The following is a 13127-nucleotide window of genomic DNA, read 5'->3' on the forward strand; positions in this document are numbered from 1 at the left end:
GTCCAGGGCAATTTTGTGTTTCAGCTTCCCCAGCCGGTACAGGGGAATGACGATACGGGAAAGAGAAGTCCTTCCACATCTGTGACACCAAGTGCAAGAGCATGACATTAATGATTATAGTGAACCTCAGCAGCTGTCAGCATCTGCACAAATGTGGAAGGCCCTTTAAATCCTACTCTCTTTCCCCCTTCAACAGATTCTTGGGTGAGGAATTTAGCAGGTTAATTGTGTGAAAACTGAGTGAGAAACATCTTAAATATCCAAGCCTCTGAAACAGCATGGGAACTCCTAGGAAAGCTGATCCTGGAGGGGATTTTTGGACCAGTGCTGGTTCTGAATTATCTCTGAGCTGACCATGCCCTCTCTTTCTGTAAAAATAAACTAAAATCCCCTAATAGCCCTCCTCAAAAAATAACCCCACAAAACTCTAAACAAAGCAAAATCATTAACTTTGAATCCAATGAATGTTTAGTTTCCTGACTCTTGGGTAAATATTAGATAGATTCCCAATTTCAACCTGAAGCAGTTTATTTGGCTGCTGTTCACAAGTCAGACACAGCAATAATCAAGGAAATCTCGTTTGATTCAGGTTGGGTAATATTGCCTGAGGGGTAACATCATTTTCATTTCCACACATCCAGCACTGGCACAAAACGGCATGGACAGGCATGTAAAATGGATCATGGATCCTTGGTGCTAAAATTCCAGCTGATAGTTTCGTTTTTGTGTAAATAATAATTACCAATAAAAATGTTGCTTGAAAAAAAAAAGAGAATATGAAAATAAAAACACTGTTGCATTTGATAAAGCAAAATTCTTTGCAGTACTGCCAAAGTAAAAAAAAAAGAAAGAAAAAATAAAAGAGAGTTAAAACAAATATAGCTGTTAAATAAAAGATCCAGGTACCAAAGAGCAAAATTTAATGAAAGCCAAAACTGTTAAATATGGATTCCTGTTGAGAAAAAATGTCAATGTCTTTAAGAGTTTTACCATTACTCTATTTTTAAGAAAAGTGTAGTAAAAATACATATTACAAGTTAACATTTTCCACGCTTTTGTCCTATTCTTTTTTTTTTTTTTAAACCCCTCCACTGCTCAAAAGCCTTTGAAAACTGCATCTCACATCTTCACGTCACAGGCGGCCAGTCCTAGCACAGATGCGCTGCTTCTCACGAGACCGTCTAACTGCCCGATCGGGCTTCCCGCAACCTGCTGCCACGTGGTCCTGTCTTTGGAGGAGGACAGAGCGCTGATGGGTCTTGGCAGCCCACTCCCACCGCAGCACCTGGAGGTGCAGTGCTGTGGCAAGGTCTGGGATGTGGCAAGAGTTGGGTCAAGAGATGCATCCGAGGGTTCCGGGCATGGAAACAGGCTTAGCTTGTGGGATGCCTCCACTGTGCTAGCACTTAGAACTGAAGTTAAAATTAAGAAATGAAAAGCAGATTAAAAATAATGATAACCAACAGAAAGTGACCTGCAGAGGTGTTTGGAGCAGCTGATAACAGAGTTCATGTTCGGTGACAACAGATGAAGATCACAAGGGTTTCCAGCGGTGCAGAGCGGAAAAGGGCACAAGACATGCTGTGCCTGAGCTTAGGACCTTGACTCTGATTTGCTGGTCTCCAAAGTGTTGCATGACAAGTGGGTAAATGGAACAGATACTTCAGATCAGGCTGGTGTTAAAGGTGGTAAATGTATTGCTCTGCACATTCGTACACTAATGGAAACTGGTATTCCGGCAGCTTCCAGCTGTACTTGTGGACGGCTGCATAGACAAATCCTCCTCACAGAGTTGTGCCAGTCATCTGCCTGCATCACTTTTTCTTCATCTGGCTCTCTTCTTTTCCTATTCCTCTCTTGCTATGTTGCAGAAGAAAAAAAAAAAAAAAAAAGAAGAAAAGAAAAAAAAAAGAAAAAAAGAAAAAAAAAGAGAAAAAGCAGCTCAGAATGCTCCAATAGCAGCTCAGTCCCTGGACAGATACTTGCTGGGTCCTGTGAGAAGCTTTGAACTTTATTTGCCATCAGTGATGAACCTATGAGATAGGACAAGGCTAAGTGGGTTCACTGTGGTCCCTGCCCCACAGATGTCTCTCTCCAGATGTTCCCCTGGGAATCCTTCACTTCTGGGGAGGTGTCTCAGGCCCACCACGGTGGGAAGCATTCATCTGTCCATGCCCGTGATTCACAGAACGAACATTTTGTGCAGTTCTGGAAAACCATCCTTGCCCCTTCTCTCTCCACGCTTGTGTTTGGACTCTCAGCTGTGTGACTAGCAGTGTGGGTTTCTGCAATACCGAGTCTGGGATCAGCAACCTGCTCTCCTGGCTTGTGGATGCTTCCCGCTCCCTCAGGATACATGAGTGGGAATCTGCTACTTTTGGCTTTGTACCCAGACAGGTCACAACTTGACAGGGAGGCTGAGTTTGACCAGCCCTGATGCTGTCGAATGTCATGGACACTTGAATGAAGCTCTCGTAGGGTATCCTCCTTGGTTTGCTTCAGCAGTTCCTTCCACGAAGCCATTCTGGCCAACTATCTACAAAATGTCCCTCTTGAATTAGAAAAATGGCCGTAAAGAGATTTCAGAGCAAAAAGGCAGGGATATTCCCATTGCAGCCCCATGACTTCTAGCATGTTTTACTGGTTAATAGGCAGCCATCTAGAATTGGATGTCTTGAGATGGTCTGTTCCCAGCTCAAGGTGGTTCCCTTATGTGACCACCAAAAAGGGAGCACACACAGAAGCTAAGCAATGAAGAAATGGTTCACAATTGCTTATTAGCCCCCAGTAACCTAGGCAGGAGAGTCGCATGTGAGGGGAACGCAGCATTTACTTTCTCTGTTCTATAAACAGCAGCCAACCATGATCTTAGACCAACCGTCTCTTCTAGTCTGCCACACACGATGCTCTCCACTCCAGGCACATGATTCTTCTCTTGAACCGCCACTCATCACCTCTGGAAGAATTATCACTTTGTCCTCAGGTTACCTCAAGTTTCCAAACTCACTCATGACTTTTTGCCCCTGTAAAACAGCCTCGTGTTTTTGCTCAGGTTCTTTCTTGCATGAAGTCCTTCCTGTTGCAGGGAGAGCTGTTCGCAGCTCTGTCTGCCTCGTTGCAATAACTCCACAGCCCGAGTTCACAACAGAATAACGGAAGGCAGAATCATGATGGACAAAAGGGGTCAATGCTGACGCCCTGTGGGGAGTTCACTTTGTCATTTATCGGATTTTCTTTTTTTTTTTTTTTTTTTTCTGTTAGTAGCTCAGACATTATGGTTTGCATCCCAAACTAAACCAGATTGAAGGACTGAGCAGGGAAGGGGGAAAGGGCTGATGTTACCCTGACACCACAGGAATTAGTAAGAAAAAATATATATATTGCACACACTAAGACTTATTAACAACCAAGTTAAAACAAAATGGCATAGTCCTCATTAGTGTTCCAGTGGTTCTTTGATCAGGGACGGTTCACGAGTCTGTTAAATCCCATTACGCTCTCCTTATTGCGGTACAGGCCTGTTTCTGTTCTCCTGCCGGTGGATCTGTTTGCAAATAAAAAGGGAAATAGATTTGATTTCCTTGAGAAGATCCATCCAATTGTCCCTTCTGTCATCGTCGTTTGTCGTGTTGGTGTTGGGTTTGTTTTTGGCTCTGGAGGGGGTGGAGTTGGGCTGCCCCTGCTCTCACCCAGGCAATGGGTCAAAAGGCCAATTATAATCCCGTAGCTCCCAGGGACATGCCGGTGCTGTGGCTCATGCACGGGATCGTCTGCATGGATTTGGGGAAATCGTGGCTGACCACACGTCCATTTTCTCCACTGCCTCCTGCTGCAGCCGGCCTGGGAAGGGTTGATGTCCGTATGGCTTCGTTGATTGATTGCTGTGGGATTAAACAAAAACCCTTTTTAGGAAGGACGGGGGGGTCTCCCCCTGTCCTTAGCAATGTTGGAGAAATTACAATAAAAACCAGTGTTGTCTTTCTGTCACTGTTCTCTCCCTCCTTGTCTCCATTCAGACTCTCACTTTCTACATGTCCCTACTGCATCTGCTCTGTTAATTCACACCTCTTCTACATTCAAAATTAAATGTTTCAGCAGTATTTTGGGGTATAAAGCATACGTGCCATATGCAAAAACTATTCAAACTCTACAACATAAGAACAGTCATCCTGGATCTGAGCAGAGGTATTATACACACTTCCTCCAGAGATATGCTATTACTACTCCAGTACTGTTATGTATGGTGGACTCTGACTCACTCAAGCATATGTTTAACTTTCCTCATGTGAGAAGTCGAGCACGTGCCTGTGTTTTTGTCTACAGCAACGACTGAGGTAACCAGGAAATGAAAACCTAATTCAGGAGCCCAAATCTCATCTTCCTGTTCCAGATGCTGTCCTAAATGTTTGCTTTCAGAGGTCTAAGGAAACCACCTGTTTAGAACAATTAAACTAAAAGATTAAGTCAATTTGGTTTCTTTGCGTTTAAGCTATCTCTAATGGCACCATCATCCTTTCTGGACTGGGATATTCAGTTGAAGAATTATCCAGAACAGACAAATCTAGAGCAGCTATTCAGAAACACAAATTAGTGCCTTGCCAGGCACAGAGCAGCCACCTGTGCTAGCGGGATCTGCAGCTCACCCAGGGGGTCTGTAGGGGCTTCCTGAGCAGAGGTTGGGTTTAGAGGGGGATCTGACTCGTCTTTCTGGCCTTGTGGGGTGGCCACTGATGGTGGGAGCCAGCCAAAGGGGCAAGCTTAGAACATGTTAACATTGGGAGCAATGATTCCTTACCATAGTGGTTGGTTTTAACACAGCAAGAGCACTGCAAGCTAACTGATGAGAATTAGTGGGTCCTTTTTAGCAACACAGGGAAGCCAGTATCAGGGCAGAATCTCCTTAAGACTAAAACTATGGAGCTACTGCATTCTGACACTCTTTGGCAGGGTATTTGTGACATACCTAGCTTTACTGTGTAGATGGCAATTATGATTTAATTTTCTATATTCGGGGACATTAATTGCTCACATTATCTTACCCCTGTGCTCAAGGCACCTCTTACTGCCTGTAGAATTTTCTGAACCTCAATGGGAAAAGAGCTATTGCACATTTTCAGTGAATTAGGAATGTTATTATTGCTGACAAAACATTAAGCATGTTGTGAAATGGTGACATAAAAACCAAAGAAATGGTTGCTTATTTTCCTTTTGATTCTGGGTAAGTTTCAGTGCTCAGGGAAGTGAAAAATCTCTCTAAATTTTATGGAACTGACTGCATACTTCATATACTCATATCAGTTTCCACGCTCATGGAAGAGGTCAAGATGAGGAAGAGAAGGGATGTGTTACTCTTACAGCACAGATCCCGCGGCACCCTTGTACACAATGGGATCTGTATAAGGGATTGCCTCTGCTAGTCATCTGAGTCAAGATGCAATGTTCCACAGATGCTGCATTAAATGCGTATCCCCAAGGCTCTCAAATCTAATCCAATCATGACATAACACTCTGAAATTTAGGCACAACCCGAATTTAGGGCTGAAAAAAAAATATCTCCTGGATCATAGGAAGTACGCTTCTGCAAGACCATGACAGGATGGAGAAAACAAAACAAAAAAAACATTACAGGAGACATCAGAGGCCAATTTCTCTCTAAGAGGACCCATAATTCTGAATTTGGAGACCCACATCATCCGTTCCAGGGCAACAACGCTCTGAGCACGTATCACTGTTGCCAACCTGCAAATGTTGCCAGCAGGGTGCCAGCAAAGGGAACAACAGGATCTGATTCATTACCACACTACCCCAGTTTTATCTTGCTGTTAACTACTTGGGTTTGGTAATTTTTTTTTTATTGCAGTAACGGCTGTATCACACCAACCCCAGCACACTTCATCCATGCTCTACACGCATTGCTATAGTCTGCTTTCTTTAATTTTAAGGAATGGCAATGTGTTCCTGTTACCATTCGTGCTAGTTGGTAATGCTGTTACCATTTTGCTCTCTATCTGGATTTTGAACTAGTATTATGCCACATGTCTGATCCTGCATCAGCTCCCCACTAGAGCCCACTTGACCCTCTTTTCGCTTCATCTGACACTCCTATTCCTTTCTAGCAAGTTGAGTGACACAGTCACTTCATTATCCCTATGTCTTGGCTTTCCACCCATGGTCTGGGCTGCATCCATCCTGCATCCGTCTCTGAAGGCAGCTTTGGAGCCAGGGTAGGATCAGAGAGAAGGTGTGAAAGGCCAGGGAATGGGTTGCCACCTTCATCCGCTTTGATTCACTTCTGGACTTGTAACAAAACTCGATTAAGGCAACCAGCATGGCTAGTCCGAGCCCACCGATGAGGATATAGAAAACCCCTGCCACATTGCTGAGACTCAGCGCGCTCGTCTTGTCCTAGAAGAGAAAGGAGAAGGGAGGGTGGGGAGGGCACGTGGGAAGGAGAACAACAAAATTAATATGAGATTGCTCCGGGAGGGATGCTGCACAATATAGCAATGTTGGCATAACATCATCTCCCTCTTTACATGAACAGGTGACATTTCTAAAAGCATTTTCAATTTTTAATTCAGTGTCTAGTAAATCTAATGTTTCCCTCACACAAACAAATAAACATTTCTTCAGCAATGTGACTCTTTGTAAAGGTTTGGGATCTCCATTTTTCAATCAGCTAACTTAAATGCTTATTTTACCCAAAATGTCTAGTTTAAATTATTGATTAAAGGAGGAAAAAAAAAAAAAAGTTCTCCGCTTCTGTGACATTTGCTTGTCCCTGATGTCTTGCCTGAAATAACCCGTTCTCTTGGAAATGCTCATTCCTTCATTCCTAGATTGTTTCCCCCACAAATTCTGTTGCTGAGCAACACATCGAAATGGCTGGGTTTTTTCTTTTTTTTTTTCTTTTCTTCTTCAATACTGAGGTTGAGGTGACACCTGAGCTGTCCTCAGAAACTCATTTGATTTCTGTGTAATAAGGCAGTTATTTCATATGCAATCAAGACCCGTTGATGCATGTCTAAGCTAATTATTTGGCTGGCAATAAATAGGGCTATTAATGGACCGCAACTCACAGTCAGCAGCTACATTCTGATTTTACAATTGCCTAATGAATCGTCACGGCTCTCTGGGGAAGAGACGAGTCTCAGAAAGACTCATCTCACTGCTAGGGAAACCGAGTCCCCACATGTAACCCTGATGGTTCTCAAAACCTTCTCCATGCTGACCAGGTGGAGTGCTGGGATAATCTGGGCAGCAGCAGGACCCAAAACCTTGGCTCAGCTCCGTGTACCAGGCTCCTGCTTCTAGGACACACATTCTCTATAGTGCAACCAGACAGAGGTCCCCTGCTCCGTGCTTGTCACTGCTCTGCAGTATCGACTCGATACCTATTTGCCGGTACAGATTCCCATGGGCAAGCTCAACAGGTCAGTGCAAATCTGTTGGAGCAACCAGGGTCTGACCAGCAGTGACAGCCCTGCTCCCTGGATGTGGGAGGAAAATTGCACGTGGATCATTTCAGATGCAGCCACACAGTTAAAGGATAATATTTATGCCTGTTGGGAATGAAGCCTCTGCATGGTTCTTGGTGTTCCTTGTTACTGCATGGACACACGGACCGGTGGGTGGCACAGCTTGCTCCTTGCCCTTGTAGGACAGTTGATTCACTTGCTTTGCTTGGCAGGTTTTATAATAAGCAAACCACACATTTCGGGAAGGGCAAGGCTTCAGGAAGCAGAAAACTATATTGGAGCGATGTCAAAAGGGTCCAAAACCAAACACCAACATGAGCACAGAAGGTTTTGGTTCAAGAGCAGTCTGCCTGGCACCGGCACTGTCTTTCGGGCAAGTATGTTTTGCAAAAGGATTCTGTCTTTTGCAGTATTAGGGTTCAATTTTCAAAATTAGAAAATGTCTCCTGTTACAGAAAAGAACTTAACTTCTTTTATTTTTTTTTAATAAGAAGAAAAGAGGGTTACAGACAGGAATACTAAAAAAATGATTTTTTTTCTCCTGCTCTTTCATCTGGCCCCACTGCCCATGTGAGCCGCAAAGCTTCTGCCCAGCTGGAGCTCTTGCTGCTGGCTCAGGTGCCACGGGGAGCAACTTTCAATCCTGAACCCTCTGCTGAAAGATGCTGAGCTTTGGTTAGGGGTAAGCCCTGCAGAGTTTCAGTCACTGGAAAAAACTCCACAAGTGATCTCATTTTCCATGCTTCACTGATTGACATCACTGCCAAGAGATTCGCCGCTGTCACCGCATGTGTTACACCACTGCAGACATGACAGTCACTGCTGATGGACAGGTTTGGTTTCTCCCTTGTATAACCTTCATACACTGGTCAGTTTGTAATCTTGCCGATGCTTCCTGCGTGCTTGCTGTAATGAGAGATTTCTGCAAATATCCTCTGAATTTCTGCAGTTTCCATATTTGAAGGCTTATTTATCTGGTCTTTTATAATCTGCCTTTGTGCATATTTTCCCCCCAGGCTTGACAGTACCTTTGTTCAGTCATCTCTTCTCTGCAGATTACTGGGTATACTTTTAAGCACCAGCTGAAAAATGTAGGGAGTTTTTTAGTGAAGATTTAGAAGAGAGGAGCCATTACTCCATGAAAACTGGGTTACAACACATCAGGTACTTTGCCTCTTCGAATTTAGTCTGAAGGGGCTGCACCAGCTTCACGGCGGGACAAAGACACTAGAGGTGGGCTGCCCTCCTTGACATCCTAATCTTTTAGCCTGTTTCCTTAATGAACAGTGGCTGATTAGCACATGCTCTGTGCTCAGAGGGAAAGATGGGGACAGGGAAGGAGGTGGAGCAGCCTATTTGTCTATATCTTACTAATAATTTTAGCCAATACTTTCAGCTTGAGTTGATAGACGAGTGGAGATCTCCAAGATATCAGGGACCTCTAAGCTTTGTGAAAAAGAATGACACTGTAGAGAAGAGAAAGCTCTCACTCAAATAAAAGTATCAGCACAATTCATACTAGGCATCAGAGACTCCACATGGGTCTTTCACTTGCAGGCACAGATCCTTTGGAAACCCAGCTTCCTTGGCTCTGCTGGGCATGGCAATACACAAGTTTTGAGTTTTATTGGCCACAATATTCTTGTATTTCCACTCCCACTTAGGGGGTCATGGTCCAACAGGGCATCTTCTCAGCTGGCTGCTATGGCAGAGTGGTCTGGCAGCCAGGAAAGGCTGCTCATTCTTAATTTCCACTTTCCTCCTGATGCCAGCAGCATATCGACCAGTAAGAAAGAGGAGCTGACCCAAAGCAGTTTCCTGCACTATTATTTCATACAATTAATTTCAGAGTTGTTGCATTTTTCTTGCGTTTACTTTGCAGTAGCATTATTATTATTATTATTACTGTTATTATTACAATTACTATTATTATTGGGACAATTTGGGTGGACTGAAGATTGTCTTATCCAGAAGGCAAAGGAAAGCATAGTGAGGCACTGTGGTGGGCAAACCTGCTGGGAGGGAGAGAGCAACCTGAGTTTCACCTCTGCCACTGTAACGAGGTTTCTCCCAGTGAGCCAAAGACATGGGCAGCTTCAGCAGGGCACTAGGAACACCGAACTGCAGGGGCACGGCTGATGACCCAGACTGTTATCATGAGCCAGGCTGAGAAGTGAAATGGTCCTGTGGTGTCGCTTGACTTTTTGCTCATTCTCTCTTTTTTCTTTTTCTTTTTGTTTCCTTCGCTCTCCCAGCAGAACACACTGAGACGTTCTCCAGGTGGGAGCTCCCATCTCATTCTCTCATCTGCTGCAGGACCAGACCCACACAAAGGGTAAGAAACTCTGCATGCCCCACCAAGGATTTGCCTGCTGTTTCCATGTATGCTCCTGCCCTAATAATGGTCTTAATAATAAAAAGTCTCAAATTATGCTAACTGCTTGAGAGGACCCTCCCCTCCTCTCTGCTTGGGCTCTGTGACACCAGATGCTCTCCCGTGGAGCTGCCCATCACTGAACCAGCTTGTTAGTGGGAGTGTAAATGTCAGTACTCGTCTCCCGCAGCGGCAGAGCGCTGACGTGGGGGGAAGATTGGCAGGTGAAAAGAGAAAGAAAAACCCATCTTTCCGAAAGCCCGGCCTCGTTGCTGCAGCAACCAGGCACCTTCCCTTCTGTTCCTCTCAAACATGGCACTGTGTCCATCATCCTCTTTGTCATTATTTATCCTCCTTGGCTGAAAGGCACTAAGGCCAAATTTCTCCAGTTTCCCAGCAGGGCTGGTCCTTTCTTTTACCATGCATGACTAGAGCCTGTTGGCAGCACAGGGTGATGGCACCTCAAGCTGTTGCGGTCTCCATAGAAGATGAACTGTCCATAGAGCAGGTGGTGGCTCCAGAAGTTGAGCTTTTATACCAAACTCTGGGCTGCTGTTATTCAGGCAAGACCTGAAGCTCAGCAGTGAAGTCCATAGCACTGGCCACCAGCTCCGAGCGCTGCCGTGGGTATGGGTATGTGTACGTGGGTACATGTATGGCTGGCTGCGGGGATGAGGCTGCCCAGCATCAAAAGACACCCTTGGTTTGAGAACCAGTCAATTCCCGGCAAAGGCAGGGCAAGGTGGTAGCAGGATTTGTTCCCTATTTTTTGTGTCTTTTCTTTTTTTAAACAAAAGTGCAATTTTTAAAACTGGAGGAGTGGGAGATCCTTGTGTCATTGATGAAGCCCTCTGGTTACCCCTGCAAGCAGGTTGTACCTTGCCATCCTGGTCTGGAAAAAAGCTTCCTTTCTCCCATTGCCTTGCAAAATCCCCAGGGAAGAGGAGAATCACATCCATCTGCCCTGACATTTAGTGTCCACCTTGTTATTACCCTCCAACAACCCAAGGCATCCCTTTCAAGCCCACAGCACATTGCATAGGCTGCAAAAAAAAGCTGTCCATCCCATGCTTATTTGTAAAATGGGGTCCTTCTAGGGAATTGCCTAGTTACAGAGTGTCTGTCTCTCTGCTGAGCTTATTTCTGCTGTGGCAACTAGAGAGGGAGTGCAGGAAGGCTGGGAGACAGGACAAAGAATTGGTGGATGGTTTCTGCCTACATGAAGTGCTGGAGGTGTTTGTGCATGGAGAAGCCCTGAGCCTGTGGGAAGGGGTGGCTGCCATGGGTTTACTGTGGGGAGAAGCGCAGCAGGGACATTGCTGCCCAGCGCAGGACACTGCCTGGGACTTCCCACTGACGGGCAATGCAGCCAGGGCTGTGGTGATCCTGGATCAACTGCCCAGTGCCTCCTGTGATGGCATAACACATCCAAATATTCAGCCAAACAGGAGTGTTTGCCTCTGGCGTTTTAGTTCAGATCCACTAATGTATCTACTGTTACTTTACAGGGATAAAAACTAAGTGGGCAATAGATGGGTAAACAGGCAGATTGAAAACAGGATGCACAGAAGTCAGCTACAGGCGTGGAACATAATCTGGGGCCAATGAACATAAGCTTGGGAAACACCAGAGGTTTTACCTGCCTCTGGCTAGAAAGCTTGGATACAAACCTTACATCCAGCTAGCCCCTCACCCCTCTACATTAGCATTCATTTATCCTTCTCAAAGTCCCCTAACTCCAAAGGAAGCTAAGCTTGACAATAGACAGAAATGGGAAGGTTTTGTCACGCCTGTGGGGGCAAAGATGAAATTGCCTCCAACCTCTCAAGCTTTGCTCTGACCCTTGGCTATTAGAGGAGAGGTGCCCCCAAAGCACAGGTGGGTTTGGTGCCCACCAGGGGCAGGACAGGGGAAGCTGAGCCTGGTGCTCAGCCCTGCCTTTCCTGCCTCATCCTCGGCACCGAGGATACCACGGGGAAAGGGGGAGGAACTGCTCCTGCAGCGGCCAGGCAGCTTGGCTTGTTTGCGGTAGGTGCAAAAGAGCCCAAGAAACAAAAATTGATAAAAACCAGGTGGGCAATAGGTGGGTGTATTTGCCCGGCTGCATTCATGAGAACAAGTGAGCAATGCAATTGCTTAGTCTTTCTGTAGGTGGGAGAGGGGGTCTGGTGATGTTAACGTTGATTTCTCTTATTGTTTCATATCGCACAGCTGTTGCAGACACGGTGCAGACGCTGAGCAAGGAACCGAGACACAACCCTTTCGTGTAACAGCTGAGACTCTTCACTGTGATCTTCCACTCCCATTGAAAGCTTACATGGTTTTAAGGCTTGTGCCTACTGATTTCACACATGGAGTTTCAAGCAGCTCTCATGACTTTAGGATCCAATCTCATTTATTCACATGCCATTCACATGTGTGTGATCGTGTTTTTCAAGCACATGTAAATAACATGTGATCAATATTGAGGTCATACGATCCACATAAACCCATGTGTCCCAAACCTTCTGTTTCTGTCCCTATTAGTTATCCTATTGTGTGGAATGAAGCACTACATCTACTTCTTTTTTCCCACCAGAATAGTGATAAAGTACAGTATTGTAGGGTGTTTTTTTTAAACTAAACTGATTTCACATCCATTTCCTTATGGGCATTTTATCGGCTACGGGGTTTCTCTAGCACTGATGCATGCAGGCTTGTGGTGAAGGTATTGTGGAAGCTGTGTCATGGCTTCAGTTTCCCAGCAGAAGTAATTACTTTTCATTCATATGGTGACTATTGCTCAGTTGGTTACCTTGCAAAATATATGCACTATAAAAGTCGATTAGATTTTTGCCTGAGTGGGACCAATGCCATATTGTATAGCGTGCCTTATAGAAGGGTTATTCTTGGATATGTACAATGCTGCAGAGAAGAGCAGGATTTGATTTTAAATAGCATCTGTCAGCCCCAGAATGCTTTACAATGCGATAAAGCAGTTGGTGAGATTCAGCCAGGTGGAAAAAAATATGACAACCTACCAAAAATGTTTGTAGAAATTTTCCTCTTCTTATGAAATTTGAATATCTTTAATACTTTTAAATCTAACCCACTCCATCAGGCTCTGGAGGTGGGCTGAACATAGAAAGGAAAAAAATATTACATTCTTTTTTCCAATTTTCAGTTGGGGAACCCCACTAGCATCTGACAGCAAAACCAATTCTGGGCAATTGTGAAGGTCTTGCTGCAGCTCTGAGGTAAAGGTGCCAGGGCTGAGCAGCAGCTTTTATTTCTGT

At 44.9% G+C, this 13127-nt stretch overlaps 1 protein-coding gene across 3 annotated transcripts in view; it reads right to left on the reverse strand.

Moving 5' to 3' along the window:
* Nucleotides 1-1210: 1210 nt before the first annotated feature.
* GRIA1 (glutamate ionotropic receptor AMPA type subunit 1) overlaps nt 1211-13127 on the reverse strand; it is a 125581-nt gene continuing 113664 nt past the window's right edge. For 2 of the 3 annotated variants that reach the window (XM_010306313.2, XM_010306312.2), the window contains exons 15-16: nt 6271-6405; nt 1211-3902 (exon numbers count right to left, since the gene is read on the reverse strand). In XM_010306313.2, coding sequence (XP_010304615.2) covers nt 3714-3902; nt 6271-6405 — 324 coding nt within the window. In that variant the 3' untranslated portion in view covers nt 1211-3713. The remainder of the gene's footprint in view (nt 3903-6270; nt 6406-13127) is intronic. The other variant, XR_012837761.1, reaches the window with a different exon arrangement.

Source organism: Balearica regulorum, chromosome 14 (genome assembly GCF_011004875.1).
Source record: "Balearica regulorum gibbericeps isolate bBalReg1 chromosome 14, bBalReg1.pri, whole genome shotgun sequence".
Taxonomy (NCBI): Eukaryota; Metazoa; Chordata; class Aves; order Gruiformes; family Gruidae; genus Balearica; species Balearica regulorum.